Source organism: Leopardus geoffroyi, chromosome B2 (genome assembly GCF_018350155.1).
Source record: "Leopardus geoffroyi isolate Oge1 chromosome B2, O.geoffroyi_Oge1_pat1.0, whole genome shotgun sequence".
Classification (NCBI taxonomy): Eukaryota; Metazoa; Chordata; class Mammalia; order Carnivora; family Felidae; genus Leopardus; species Leopardus geoffroyi.
The window spans coordinates 144,788,472-144,801,843 of NC_059332.1; the positions used below are offsets into that span (position 1 = coordinate 144,788,472).

Sequence of the window (13,372 nt, forward strand, 5' to 3'; positions counted from 1 at the left end):
CGAGTCCTTTCCCAGGAGAGCATTCTGCCTGCCCTCCTCCGACCTGGACCCACGGCACGGGTGCGCAGCCCGCGTCTGTCTGCTTGTCACATCCTGTGTTTGGTCCCAGAACCAATTCAGAAAAAAAATAAATGTCTCAGGGCCCCTTTTATGTTCTGGAGTGAAGGCAGGGTATATGTTATTAGAACTTAATCACCACTGTATTGAATGGGGGGGGTGACAGGAAAGTGACACGTTTTTGGACACCTTGGGGTGGTTTCTGAGCACTTTGGGAAGGCGCGAGGTAGAGGGCAGCTTTCTTATCTCTCATCCCTCATTTGTTTAGTGCTTTAGGATTCTTACAGTGTGTTTACCCTTGAAACAGCCCAAGAGGTAGGTGTTATCACCTTCGTTTTACCAACGGGGAAGCTGGGACTCGTGGCAAAATGACGGGCCCGAGGTCTCGGAGCGAGTTAGCAGCAGAGTACTGTGAGGGCGGACCACACAGCTCAGGGATGACGGACTCTGACCACTTTACCCTGGTCCCCGGCAGAGCACGGAGTCCCCAGCGGAGAGCGGCCCCCACATTCAGGTGCAGGTTGACACATGGGAACACGTATACAGACACGTAAGCCGCTCCAGGGGCCTGCGGGGGATCTGCCCGCACCTATTTTTGCTTTGTGGGAACCGTGCGTCTGAAGCCAGCACGTGGCCTTACGCAGGGCGAGCACACGTGTGGGGCACATCCACCCTGCTCTCAGGCCTGGGCCTCACCGGAACGCCCGTCCCACAGCCAGAGTTCCTCTTCTCCCTTCTGCAGCTTATGTCCACGATTCGTTACTGTCCCTCGAGCAGAGAGAGCTTCTGTAGAGATGACGCCTTTCAGTACTATCTGCCCAGCTTCTGGGAGCACAGACTAGACCTCTGTCCTGAGCAGCGTGTCGCTGAGCACAGAAAGGCTTCTCCCGCTTGACTCTTCGCGCTTGGAAATACCGTCGGTACAAGTGCCGTCGCGTCTTGACCCGAGAGGACACAGTGGCCGGTACCTACGTGTTCTCCACCAGAAGCGTCACTGCCTCTCTTTCGTGTTTTGCGTTAGCCTGTGGGGCCTGGAGGCGGCTTGCAGAAGCCCTGCGTGTGCCCGTCACTCCCAAGAACACCTTCCATGCCCAGGAGCAGCCCTCGTTCGTGGTGTGAATCTGGGCTTCTGGGAGAGACGTGGAAGCCCAGGGGGTGTTTGTACCCCGTGTCTGCTCCAGCCTGACCCTGCTCAGAGGAGTCCCGTGGCCCCTGCATGGTGTTTGCACCAAAGGAGCCTGTCCTCGTTTGAGGGGCCCGGTTTCTACCGGCTACTGAGGTGGGCAGCGGACGTCAAGTCACTTCTCAAATCACTGCAGACCGCAATGCTTACGATTTTTCCATTCGGTTTCCTCAGGGAACCGGCCACATCTTCAAGGCTTGGGCCAGGGAGACTCCGAAAACCGGACCTCACTGGGCCTGGCGCTGTGTCCGACAGCCGCGCTCAGCCTGCCCCTGGCACCGCCATACCCCTTGAGCGCGCGCTCCGGGCTCCTGCCCCTGCGCCTCCTGCCGGGAGGGCCCCTTCCGGCTGCCCCTGGCGTGCGGAGTCCCGCCTGTCCCTCCCGGCAGTGCTGCGGGGTCACTGCCACCTGGACACCAGGGCCACGGCAGGGAGCCGGGTGGAAGCGCGCGGCGGCCTGTGTAAACACGTACCACAGAGAGCCAAACACTTTAATTGGTTTGTTTTTTTTGGAGGCATAATTTAGTCATCTTACCTAAAGCGCCTTTCACTCTCTCGCGATCCAGTACAGAAAACTCAGCACCAAAGAATGAAGGGGAACCCCTCCGTTCCCCATCCCTGCCCTCCCCCTGTGCCTCAGACCCCCCCCGAATGATCACAAAATAAGGCTTACACTCAACCGCACACCATTCTTACTCATACGTGTTCTTTCTCTTACACTCACACACACACACACACACACACACACGAAAAGAAAACCAAAACCCACTAAAGCATGATGGGGGAAAAAAGATTTAAGAACATCTTCCTCCCCATCTGGCATCGAGACCAGACTCCCTGGCTTCCCAGCAGGGGCTCACCCCGCTTCGTCCCTGGGTCCCACTAAGGATGACAGCGTCCACCAGTCCCCAAGGTCCCCTCTGGGTGCTGATGTGTCCGGGGTCAGTCGTTCCGTTTCTGCTTGCTGTCGATGTTGCCGTAGGCAGAGCCCTTGTCGATTTCTGTCACCCCAATCATCCATCGGACTCCCATGGAGGCTGCGGAGATGGGAAGGCAGGGACTTAGGAGGAGCCTTTGAGGGAGATGACGACAGGAAAGCCATCTGCAAGGCTGCAGCATGAGCTGAGGGGCTAACCTGGGCCCGTTGCGTCCTCCTGCTGCACGGTTACCCTTGAGCACAAGCGTCAGGATAGACTAAGTGACACTAAAACAGAGCAAGGCTGTCCTGCTGGGGGGTTTTATGCTCCTTTGACCCTTCGAACTGCGTGAGCCACACTCCACTATACGCGGAGGCTTATGGAATTCCTCTGCTTCCCGTGGGGCCCCCGAGGCAGAGAGGATTCCCTCGCGAATGCAGGGCAGGTGCTTACTAAGAACCCTCAGCAAAGCCTGATAGCCCCCCCAGGAGCCTGGAGATGGCTAGGGCTCAAGTATCTGTTTGGTGCCCGGCACTGCTGTTGGTATAACTATAGAGCAGAGAACAAGGAGAGTCTGCAGAAAGCCTTTTCTCCAAGTGAGGTTTGGCCCAAACAGAGAACGGGAGGGACCCTCGTGAGGACCCAGCTGAGCCACCAGGAAGCTGGGAAACAAGGCCAAGTTCAGATGCTGTAGTTAAAGCTACTCCCTCCGAGAGGGCAGACTCGGTGAGCTCGCTCAGGGCAGGGAGCTCGTCTTAATCAGCCTGATGAGCCCAGCACCAAACACCCCAGGCCCGGCAGACTGTGTCGCACACGTTTCAGAATGGATAAATGGGTGACAGCTGAAATCTCCGTGATGCACGTGTTTAAAAGCGTGAGCAGCGTGGCCAGTGAACCATTGGTCAGGCACCCGTGGAGCTGACTGGCGTGCCTGAGCACAGCCCGACCCGATGGGGCCCGTGTATCCCAAGGGCCAGTTACAAACCAGCCGGGCTTCAGCCTGGGCCAGTTCTAAGGAGGACCCGTCCCAGTGGCCGAACCACCGGGTGGTGGCTGTGCTGAGAGCGTAGAGAGTAAAGAGGTGCGTAAAACATCAGCCCCGTTGCCCAAAGGCCTTATAAGGGGAACAAGACACACGGCAATCCAAGGCAGAGTGCAGGGAGGCTGGGGCTCGCAGCTGATAAGGCGTAGGGGCAGGGGGCACAGGGCAGTCTGCTCCTCCAGAGCTCCTGGGGACCCCATCTCCTGGGGGAGAGACTTCAGCCCGTTTTGGCTCTCACCACACACCTTCTTCACCAAGGAGCCAGGTTCTCCCGAAGGCACGGGTCTCTGCCCCCTCCCTCCTCCCTCTGGAGACCCTGACCACAGGAGCTGCCTGTCACCTGGCCAGCAGACGGCAGGGGGCCCTCTGGCCTGTGGGGGAGGGGACTTAAATCATCGGAAACGGGGTTTCTCTTACACCCCCTTTTTTCTACAGAGAGCAGGCGTTCTTTTAATTTGCAACATGAAAATAGATCTTTTAATTTTTAAAAAGACCAGAGTAAGGTCTGTTTGGGGAATAACAGCCAGTTTGGCCTGTTGCGAACAGTCTGGAATTGGTTGGTTTGACCCAAAAGGATGAGAGAGGTCTCGTGTGCTGTGACAAGTGCAGGGGGCCGCAACTTAGGAGGCGAAAACACGGAGCTAGGGGAAGTCCATCTGTGTGAATTTACGTACGCACGTGTGCGCGCGTCTGGAGGAATGTGAGCCAAACTGTTAGCGATGATCATCTCCGGAAAGCAGGCTCACGGGGCGATTTTGTCCCGAGACGCCTTCAATTTGACACACTTTTATACTGTTGGCGCCTGGCGCATTCGTTCAGCGCCTGCATGTTTCGCGGGAGTAACTGCGCCTGCCCCCGGATCGTGGCACACGCGTCTGCTCCGTCACAGGGAAGCAGGCTGCCCTCTGCCCACGCTTTCCAGTCCTGAGAGAGGATGCCTTTCCTCCCAGACTCGGGGCGACCGGGCCGCTTCGGGAGGCCTGGCTCCCGGGGGATCCTGCCACGTCTCCCTCTGGCCCCAGGGGCACCTGACGGCAGGGAACCCTGGCGCGAAGAAACCACAGCAGTTCGAAACTGCTGTCCGTGAAGCCAGTACGGCTCAATGAAAACGCTGTCACCAAACCCCTCTCTCGGGTGTCGGTGCGCGTGGCAACCAAGTTCAAGAAGCACGCGCACGTCCCCGAAGGGGCCTGGACCTGCTTCGAGTGGCCAAGAGCCTTTGTCGGTTTCTGTTGGGCCCCAGGAAAAGGGTTTTCCTGGGGAGAAGGCAGAAACGACTCCAGTTGAGCGGTGCTGGCCGCAGAGACCCCGTGACCGGATCTCCTGCCTCGCTGGGCCACGGGGAAAGATTCCTCCAGGCCTGGGGTCCCGGGTGTGTGTGGACACGGCCCTGCGGCCCGCCCCTCCCTGTGCACCTGCAGCCTGCGCCCTCACTCCAGAGGCCGTACGGCACCCGTGTGGAGGTGGCCCCCACTCCTGCCTCCACCTGTCTCCCCGTCAGACGCTCCTGGAGGTGGCGCGGGTGGGGTGGTCCCTACTTCCGGGCCTCTCGTCTTTACTTACCCACAAAGAACACGAGGACAAAGCTGGCCAGGGTCAGGGAAGACCCACTGCTGATCATGTTGGTGAGGAACCGGAAGAAAGGGTAGAGCAGCAGGGAGGCCCAGAACAGCCAGTTGATGAGCGTCCAGGGCCGCCGGGGGGGCACCATGGGGGTCTCTGGGAAGGTGCCCGTCCTGTAGTACTCCTCCTGGAAGGCATCCTGGGAACAGAGAGGCGACCCTGAAGCACTTCCCTCACGCGCGACCCCGGGCTGATGCGGGCCCTTCCCAAGGCTCCGCTTCTGGGGGCGGCTCATGGCACCCCCCCTCCCCCCGGGCGCCCCCCTGCCTCTGGCCAGGTGACCGGCCTCTGAGGCCCAGACTCCCCGTCTGCAAGACGGGCAGTTCTGCCGCCCAGGACGGGCCAGTAGGGAGCGAACTGAGGCGACACGCTGATCCTGGTCCTCCGTGGATGCCCGCAGAACGGACCAGAACCCCGGGGCTCAGGAAGAGCCAGGAGCTCACCCTCTTGCACCTGACCCATGACACTGCTGCACTGTCCTGATCGTCTGGCCCGGGCACCCAGGCCGCACGACCACGAAAGGCTGTGGGGGCTGCTGGCGGGAGGCGAGGTGCTCACGGAGGAGGCCGGGCAGGGGAGGGCTCGGTGCCCAGCCCAGGCCGGCCTCCAGTGGCAATGCTCTCTGTGCCTCCTTCCTTCCTCAGGATCCAGCAGCCGTGTGCAGTGGCTGTCAACACAGCCAGATGGCCAACAGCCTCCTGTCCTGACATTTCAGTAGATTCTCATCTGGTGCCCGACCCGAGACTAAATACAGGAGTTCCTCCCCCGCCCCTTCTCTGCGGGCTCCAACCCCGCCCACCACGGACGCCTGCACCTGCCGAGCCCTACACAGGCCGCGTCCTTCCTGTATGCAGCCCTTGTGCGTAAGAGACGAACAGCAGTAACAAAATAGAGCAGTTCCAACAACGTTGTAACCAAGGCTCCGTGACTGTGGTCTCCCAGTGCCTTCACGCACGTACCCTCCCTTCTAGGGACGGCGTGAGATGATGAGATGCCCACGGGATGAGACGAAGGGAGGAACGGCGTGTGAGCCGCCGGCCTGCTACTGACCAGGTGCCGAGTCAGAGGAAGGATCGCCTGCTTCTGCACCACCACCGACCGCGGGTCACAGACCGCGGGTGAGGGGACGGCCGGTGGTCGTGTGTGTGTGTGTGTGTGTCAGCGGGCCATCACGGGTCTTGGTGGGGGCACGGCGAAGCACAGGCAGCCCCGAAGCCAGCCCTGCGCAGCGAGCTCGCCAGGTGGGAGTGAGTGACGCAGCGGCACCAGGAGGCGGCCCCGAGGAGTGTGCTGCCGGGAGGGACGGGCACCAGGACACCGATCGGCACTTCCCCGCACCGTGTGAGGATGAGGGCCGGCAGCCGTGGGCAGTTTCCCCATTTCTGAATATCGGCAACAAATTAACATCTCCTAACAACACCCCGGGGGCTGACAACACGCGTGCTGCCCCAAACCCATCTCTGGGTCCCGCGAGCCCCGTGTCTCAGCCCAGTAATGTCCCTGTTGTCTAAGGAGGCGAGGGTCCTGGAAAACAAGCCTCCATATGCCTGCGACTTACACCTTAGGTACCGAACTGTTCCCTTCAACGGCTTGAGATAGAAATCTCTAAAATACATCCCCCTTCTCTTTTCTCCCAGTCAGGAGGTACTGAGGAATATGCTTTTTGACCACTCAGGGTCATTAAAATGAGTCCGCAAACGGGCCTTTCTGGAAGGAGAGCCTCTGACCCCTTCCCTGGGGATTCAGGCGCTCTGCACCGCGGCCCCTTCCCAGGCCTGGTCCAAACTTTCCTCCTGCGTCTCTGCGCTTGGGCCAAATAATCAAATAATTCTAGGAGAACCGACCTGTGTGCCGAGTGCTCCCGACGCCCAAGTGACACAGAGCCCGTGGCCACAACAGACCACCTGATGGCGACATGTCCAATGCCCAGAGAGAGGGCACCTAACTCTGTCAAGGCCTCCCATGGTCCCTCCCTGCCATTAACTTGGCTGATGCTTCTCATCTCAGGTTGGGGCCACGGGAGCCCAATAACCAGATAAAGGGTTTGCTGCGGACTGATTATGCCCCCCCAGAATCTGCATGTGGAAACCGGATCCCCAGGGCGGTGGTTTCAGGAGGTGGGGCCTTTCGTGAGGATGCAGCCCTCATGACTGGGGGCCCCCCCTTAGCACAGGGGCCCCAGAGAGCCCCTGCACTCCGTCCAGCACGTGAGGACTCAACAGCCTGGGCGGGGGGAGGGCGGGGGGTGCTGGCCTGGCCTCCTGAGCTGCAAGAGGCAAAGGTCTGCTGTGTACAAGCCACCTGGTCCCTGTCACTTTGTCATACAAGCCTGATTGGACAAAGACAGGAGGGGATACCTTTGCGCCTTAAAAAAAAACCCCAAACAGCTTTATTGAGGTGTCATTTACACATCATAAAACTCCCTCATTTTAAAAAGTGGTGTTTTTTTTTTTTTTTTTAATTCTTCTCTTTAATAGTCTTGATAATAACTTTTCTCTTGTGATATTTCTGCAGAGGGCCCGGTGCCACTCTCCCCATCTCTTGCCAGAAAGACACTGGCTAAGCCAACATTTATTTGTGCCTCTAGCAAGAGGAAAAAGCACTGCTTTTTCTAGGGGGTCAGAACGAATTCAACCCAGAGTTTTCTTTGTCTCTGTTTCGTTCAGAAAACTAACACCCTTCACTGCCCCCACTGACGTGGCTGCTGCAGTAACCCTTGCTGGCCTCCCCGGGGGCGTCACAGTGACTCTGTGACCCGGCAGGGTAGACCCGAAGCACGTCTGGGGCCAGACGTTAGCTCCAGCAGCATTTACGGCCTCTCTTGGTCACGTCCCTTCTTTTGCAAGGAAGTCCGGCCCTACCGGGAGATGGCTTGGTTCATGACGCTTCCAGCTTTTGTTTCCGTGTGTAAGGATCATGTGGCCCAGGAGAGGCTGGAATTGGGAAATGTGTTTAGTGAAAGGGGAGTTGATCTGTTTCCAGAAAGAGCCATCAGCCCAAAAGCGTAAAGGAGGAGGAGGCCCTCCTGAGCACACACGGTGTGCACACAACCAGAGCCCCAGGAGGCAGGCACCACAGGCCACGCCGGCCAGAAACAGCCCGGCTGGTTGGGTTTTCCCAACGTTCGGCTCAGCAAAATGAAACGTCTTCAATGGTGCTGGGGGAGGAAGGAGGGAGGGAAGGGAAGAGGAGGAAAGAACGAGAGACAGAAAGTAAGCACGTCTGGGCAGGAGGGACATTTTCAGAGGACGCCTTCCCCGGTGTCAGCCTGACATGGGGGTGGAACTCCGGCCTGGAATGTGCCGTGGGCAAAGGACGGTACCACGGGGCCAGGCCAGAGACCCTGCCGCCCTTCCAAGGAGCGATGCCCTCAGTATAAGCGCAGAGGCCCTGGCCAGCTTGGAAAACCCTCAGTTCTTATGCGTGAAGAATTTCCCGCTGGCTTCTGCACCCCACACGGAGAAGCTGCCAACCGTGGCCCCTGCGGCCCCTGCACGCCCACGAGACGGCTCGAATGCCCCTTTCCTTCACCCACTTTTCATCTGGCACCATTAAGGACTAATTCTTCACCCCTGCAGCAGACTTCAGACTGCACGCCAGGGAACTGAGTACTTTAAGGCACAAATGAAAAGTTAGCGGGGTGCCTGGGTGGCTCAGTGGGTTGAGCGTCCGACTTCGGCTCAGGTCACGATCTCGCGGTTTTTGGGTTCAAGCCCCGTGTCGGGCTCTGTGCTGAGCGCTCAGAGCCTGGAACCTGCTTCAGATTCTGTGTCTCCCTCTCTCTCTGCGTAACCCCCCCCCCAACCCCCCCGCCACTCACACTCTGTCTCTCTCTTCTCCAAAACTAAATAAACATTAAAAAAAATTTTTTAAAAGAAACGAAAAGTTAGAATTTGTTTAAGCCACATGACAGAGGAACCATCATGGCTCCGGGGAAGGTGATTTGGGAGCTGCTGTTGTCCCCAAAGAGGTCACCTGAGGGCGTGCCTTGTTTCTCAAAGCCCACACCCTGCAGCCGGCAGCAGTCCTGAATGCTGACAAGTGATCAACATTGTGCATTTCCGAAATGCCAAATTTGTTCCACTTAAAGGATGGCCCGGGCTTCAGAGATGATGCTCTTCCTATTTTAGGGTGTTAAAATGGCAGTCGTAGCTAATGGGTTTCTATCTATCTATCATCTATCTATCCATCTATTTTGAGAGGGGAGGGGGAGACACAGAATCCCAAGCAGGCTCCGTCTGCACCATCGGCCCTGAGCCCGACGCGGGGCTCAAACCCACAAACCATGAGATCATGGCTTGAGCCAAAATCAAGAGTCGGACACTCAACCGACTAAGCCACCCAGGCGTCCCTAGTGGGTTTCCTTTTGTGTCTCTGCTGGAGCAGAAGAAAGTGTCAGCACATCCCTGTGTGGCTGTCACCACCCTGTCCCACTCTGACAGCCACTTTACTTGTCTGTGACATCAAAAGCCTGAGAATTACTGCCTTAAAGTCCCAAGCTCAAAGTCAACAGAATTGTCTTTCAACACCATACATCTGAAAGATGACGATTAAAACAGAGCCCCACTCTGACAAGCGTGGTGGGGCACCGAGATTTCTGGTGCGTAAAGAAAGCCCCAGACCCAGCTAGGCTCCTGAGGAAACAGGGCTGACAGAAATGAAAGGATGCCATCGTTCCCTGCCATCCGGTCACATCTCGTCTGGAGGCACCGCTGACCCTTGCACTTACTGCCCAGCGGTGTTCCCTCCAGGGAAAAGGCCCGCCTCAAAGGTCTGCTCACCGGCAGACACAGCCCTCCATAGAGAGGAAGAACTTGGCCTCGGGAACCCGGCTTTATTAGTGAGCTGCGAAGATGGGCAAATGATGTCATTCCCTGGACCTTAATACCCTCATCACTAGCCTAAGAGCTCGGAGCCAGATGATCGTTTCAAGAATCCTCTCCAAACTGAACGCTATCATTTCTAATGCATACGTAGTTTAGGGAAAACCTTCCCGAGAGAGGTTGGCAAGAAGGAAAGGTGCCTCTCCACCAAACACCCAAGTGGCTCGGTTCACACGACGGCCGCCGCTCTCGCGCCTGAACACAGGAGACAAAGGGCCGAAGGAGAAAAACCTCCTTTGCTTTGGTGAGTTTTGGGTCCTGCGCTTGTTAGATTTGTGTGGTTCTTTACAAAGCGATTCATTTCTTAGGCTTTTGCTTAGCACGTTTTTCTTCTTGCTAATAGCGACATTTTTTTATACTGCCTAAAAGACTAAACCAGAAAACCGCACAAGGAAAATGCTGCCTCGTGCATGAAACCAGAGGAAAAGAGTTTGTATTGTTTGTGTGTTTCTGTTGGGCCTGGGCCCGTGGCAGCACGGAAGCGTGATAACTGGGAATCTTGCTAAAAAGCATCTGCAGTGCGTTTCCAAGGGCGGGTCTGCAGGCCGCGTGTCAGAGGCGGCCTTCTAGAAACACACGTTTCCAGGGCTCCTCAGACCCGCTGCATAAATCTCTGAGGCTGAGGAAGATGCATGGCTCACACTCTGTGACAGGTGTTACTGTTGACTACTTGTAAGAGGACCCTGGATGCCCATCCCTATTGCTCGTCCAGAAAAGACACAAAGCAAGTTCCGTGAATGCGCTTTTAAAGGCACCATCGGAAAATCACTTCCTTGGGAACACAGGAGCGACTTCTTGCTAAGACAGTATGAGGATCTTGATCCCCAAAATGGAGCCTCTACTTAATCTGACGGTAGTAACGGGGAAGGCTTTGGGGCCAAAGCACATTGGCAAAGGCAGGATTAAAATTCCTACCCCACTGTAGGGGACAGCCCATAGAGTTCTGGGCAATTATCTCTAGGGGGATGGGGCAGGGGGGGAAGACAGCACATTAAAAAGGCAGGCAGTCTGTATTTATGGAGTTTGGCAACAGGAAATCAGTATCCTGCTTATTGAGCTCGATTCTAGGTAATAAGCTGGTTTGCCCTTAAAACGTACGATGAATCAGAAATAAGTCTTTATGGGCAGTGAGGCTTGGTCATAAGGACGCCTTCCTCATAGGTGGAAGCTAGCCTTTTCTCCTTCATAAGGTCAGGCAGTTGGGACAATGATAATTAGCCTGCCTCTGCCCTGAGCAGGTCTTTGAAGAGAGAAGCCAACGGAAGGTAAGGTCCTGCCCAGAGGAAGCAAAGACGGTGTGTGTGGTGGTGACGGGGACGCGGGGGGGGAGCTGAGGGGCTGGAACAGACAGGAGGCAGGGGGGCACTGCACCAGATCAGACCAGCAAAGTGGGTCCTTGCAATGCCGATGCTGGTGGTTTTGAGGCCACACAGGCAGCCACACTGCAGGTCTGGAAGCCAGCGGGATCGTATGCGTTACTGAAAGAACATTCCACCCCCGAGTTCCAGACACGGGCTGTTGGGGCCGTCACTTCCTCTTCTCTCCACTACACCCATCATTCTTCCTGTGAAGCCCCTTTGACACATATTTTGCTATATTCTTTTCCCCACTGTTGAACAGAGCGTCAGCCCCAGGGCGGCTGCTAACTAGGCAGTGGGGTCTTGCCACCGTCAGCTCCCAGAGGCCCCCACGGCGCGCCCACAGCCGCAACTCGAAACGGGGGTCGTTGGGTCCCACAGAAGCACCCGCGGCACTGACCTTCTCCTGGTAGAGTTTGTGGAGCCAGGCTGAACACTCATCCTCGTCTTCTGGGACTTCTTCTAAAGGAATCCGCCTGCAAAGCAGAGAGCAGCTAGCCGCGGGGAGGCCGACGCCAGATGCCCCCCACCACGGTTTCAGAGTAACAGTGCTCGACCTCTCTGGGCTTCTGTTTAGGTAACCTGATCACGTGGCTGTGAGGAGCGCAATTCAATTGATACAGGCCCAGTTGTAATCCTAGTCCACGAAGGAGTGGCCAACGGCAGGTTCAGGGACTCAGACACCTGCCTCTCTCCGTCCTCCCTCCCTACCTCATGGAAAGGCTCCCAAGACCGGCTGTTTGCTTCTCCAAGAGAGGGCAGAACTGCCTCCGTTCCCACATGTTAGAATCCAATGAATATGCAGAGAATCTACGTGTAGGTGGTAATCTGCTAATACTTCTGCCAGCGAGGTAATGACTAAATACGGTGGTGAAGTGTCTCCCATCAAATGATTCCTTTGACCTCTTGGACAGGTTAGAGGTGGATCCTGATGTAAGGATTTCGACAAACAGAAGGACCTGTATGTTGGGCAACTCCTGTTCCCCGCAGGATGGGAGAGACAGGGGATCCTGGCCAGGCCCCGGGGCTCTTGGCTCACCAGAGGTGGCGGAGATCCCAGGGTGGCTCTGGGCTGGTGCTGGCATGGGCTGGGGGCTCAGCCACTTGCCAACAGCCCCAGTGAGCAAGGGGGAGTCACTGGACCATGTCTCCTATTGTACACACATTTCTGTGTGTTCCCAGGTTGCTGGCTTTTGTGATGCCCAGCCGTATTTATTCACACCTGATTTTATCCATGTAAAATTCTACATCCCTCATGACTGCCATGGGTGGACTGGGTCCTCTCTCCGGCTTTGGACTATCTTCGCACGAAGATACATCTTTAGAACTTACCCGTCACACTATAGCCCGTTAAGAGAACGTGCGATTTCGTCTTGTAACAGAGGCAGTATTGTTCAGGGTGAGAAATCACCCGGTAGGCCCCTGCAAATACTCCCACCAATGCCCTACTCCTGCGCTCTTACTGGCTCACCCTGGTTTGGAAACTGGATCTCTCAATGTGTTTCTTGAAAAAGGTTAGAAAGCCTGCATACTATTTATTCGAATAGTAGGAGTTTAAGGCAGTTTTGCTCTTTTCAGTAACTGATTTGACATTCTCCACCTTGCTTTTTGAACACTTTGTATTGCGGTAAAACACAAGAAAGCCTCTCTCATTTTGAAAGGGCCCCTGCACCACGAGGAGTGGCACGGTCTTCCTCGGAAGCCGTGAGGGTGTACCAACTTCTGTGGGCCTGCTGGGTATCGCATTTACAACCGTCATCCCTACATGTGCTCCAGAGAGGTGCAGTTACCCGAGAGGTGGCCTAGTAGAGGTACAATAATCTTGCAGAGTGGGCGAAGTTTCCCCAAATACCAGGGGCCCAGCTGGCCACTGAGTGGCGCTTCTGCTAGGTGATAGAGTTGGGGACAAAGCCTCCTTTACTTCTGGAAGGAGGCCTCCCTTGGGAAGGTTGCGTTTCCTAAGTCTGCCTTAAACTGAGTGATAAGCCAGACTGTTGGCGGTGGCCTTAGAAAACAGTAGTATGATGCTCCCTCCTCTTTGTAAGGGGGAGCCGAAGTCATTTCCAGCTAGAAAGCTATTTAATCCAGGCTGTCAGTCCTGGAAGGTTTGCGCTTTTTCTTGAAGCCTCGTGGTGACGATCAGCCACCGAATTTGCATCCTGTGTTGACTTTAGCATCTGTAAGGTCTTTAAAAAAATAATCAGAATGCTATAGAACACTTGGCTAGCTCTCCAGCAGTGGGCATGTCTGAGCACCTTGGTTCGCCTTCTGGGCAGACCACCTACTGCATGAGAAACCAGCGTGATCCC

The 13,372-nt window shown here is 56.2% G+C and overlaps 1 protein-coding gene across 7 annotated transcripts in view; it reads right to left on the reverse strand.

The window, feature by feature from the left end:
• Positions 1-1,713: 1,713 nt before the first annotated feature.
• AGPAT4 (1-acylglycerol-3-phosphate O-acyltransferase 4) overlaps positions 1,714-13,372 on the reverse strand; it is a 128,295-nt gene continuing 116,636 nt past the window's right edge. For 6 of the 7 annotated variants that reach the window (XM_045500227.1, XM_045500225.1, XM_045500223.1 and 3 more), the window contains 3 exons: positions 11,464-11,539; positions 4,763-4,961; positions 1,714-2,277 (listed from right to left, as the gene is read on the reverse strand). In XM_045500227.1, the coding sequence (XP_045356183.1) occupies positions 2,183-2,277; positions 4,763-4,961; positions 11,464-11,539 (370 nt within the window). In that variant the 3' untranslated portion in view covers positions 1,714-2,182. The remainder of the gene's footprint in view (positions 2,278-4,762; positions 4,962-11,463; positions 11,540-13,372) is intronic. The other variant, XM_045500222.1, reaches the window with a different exon arrangement.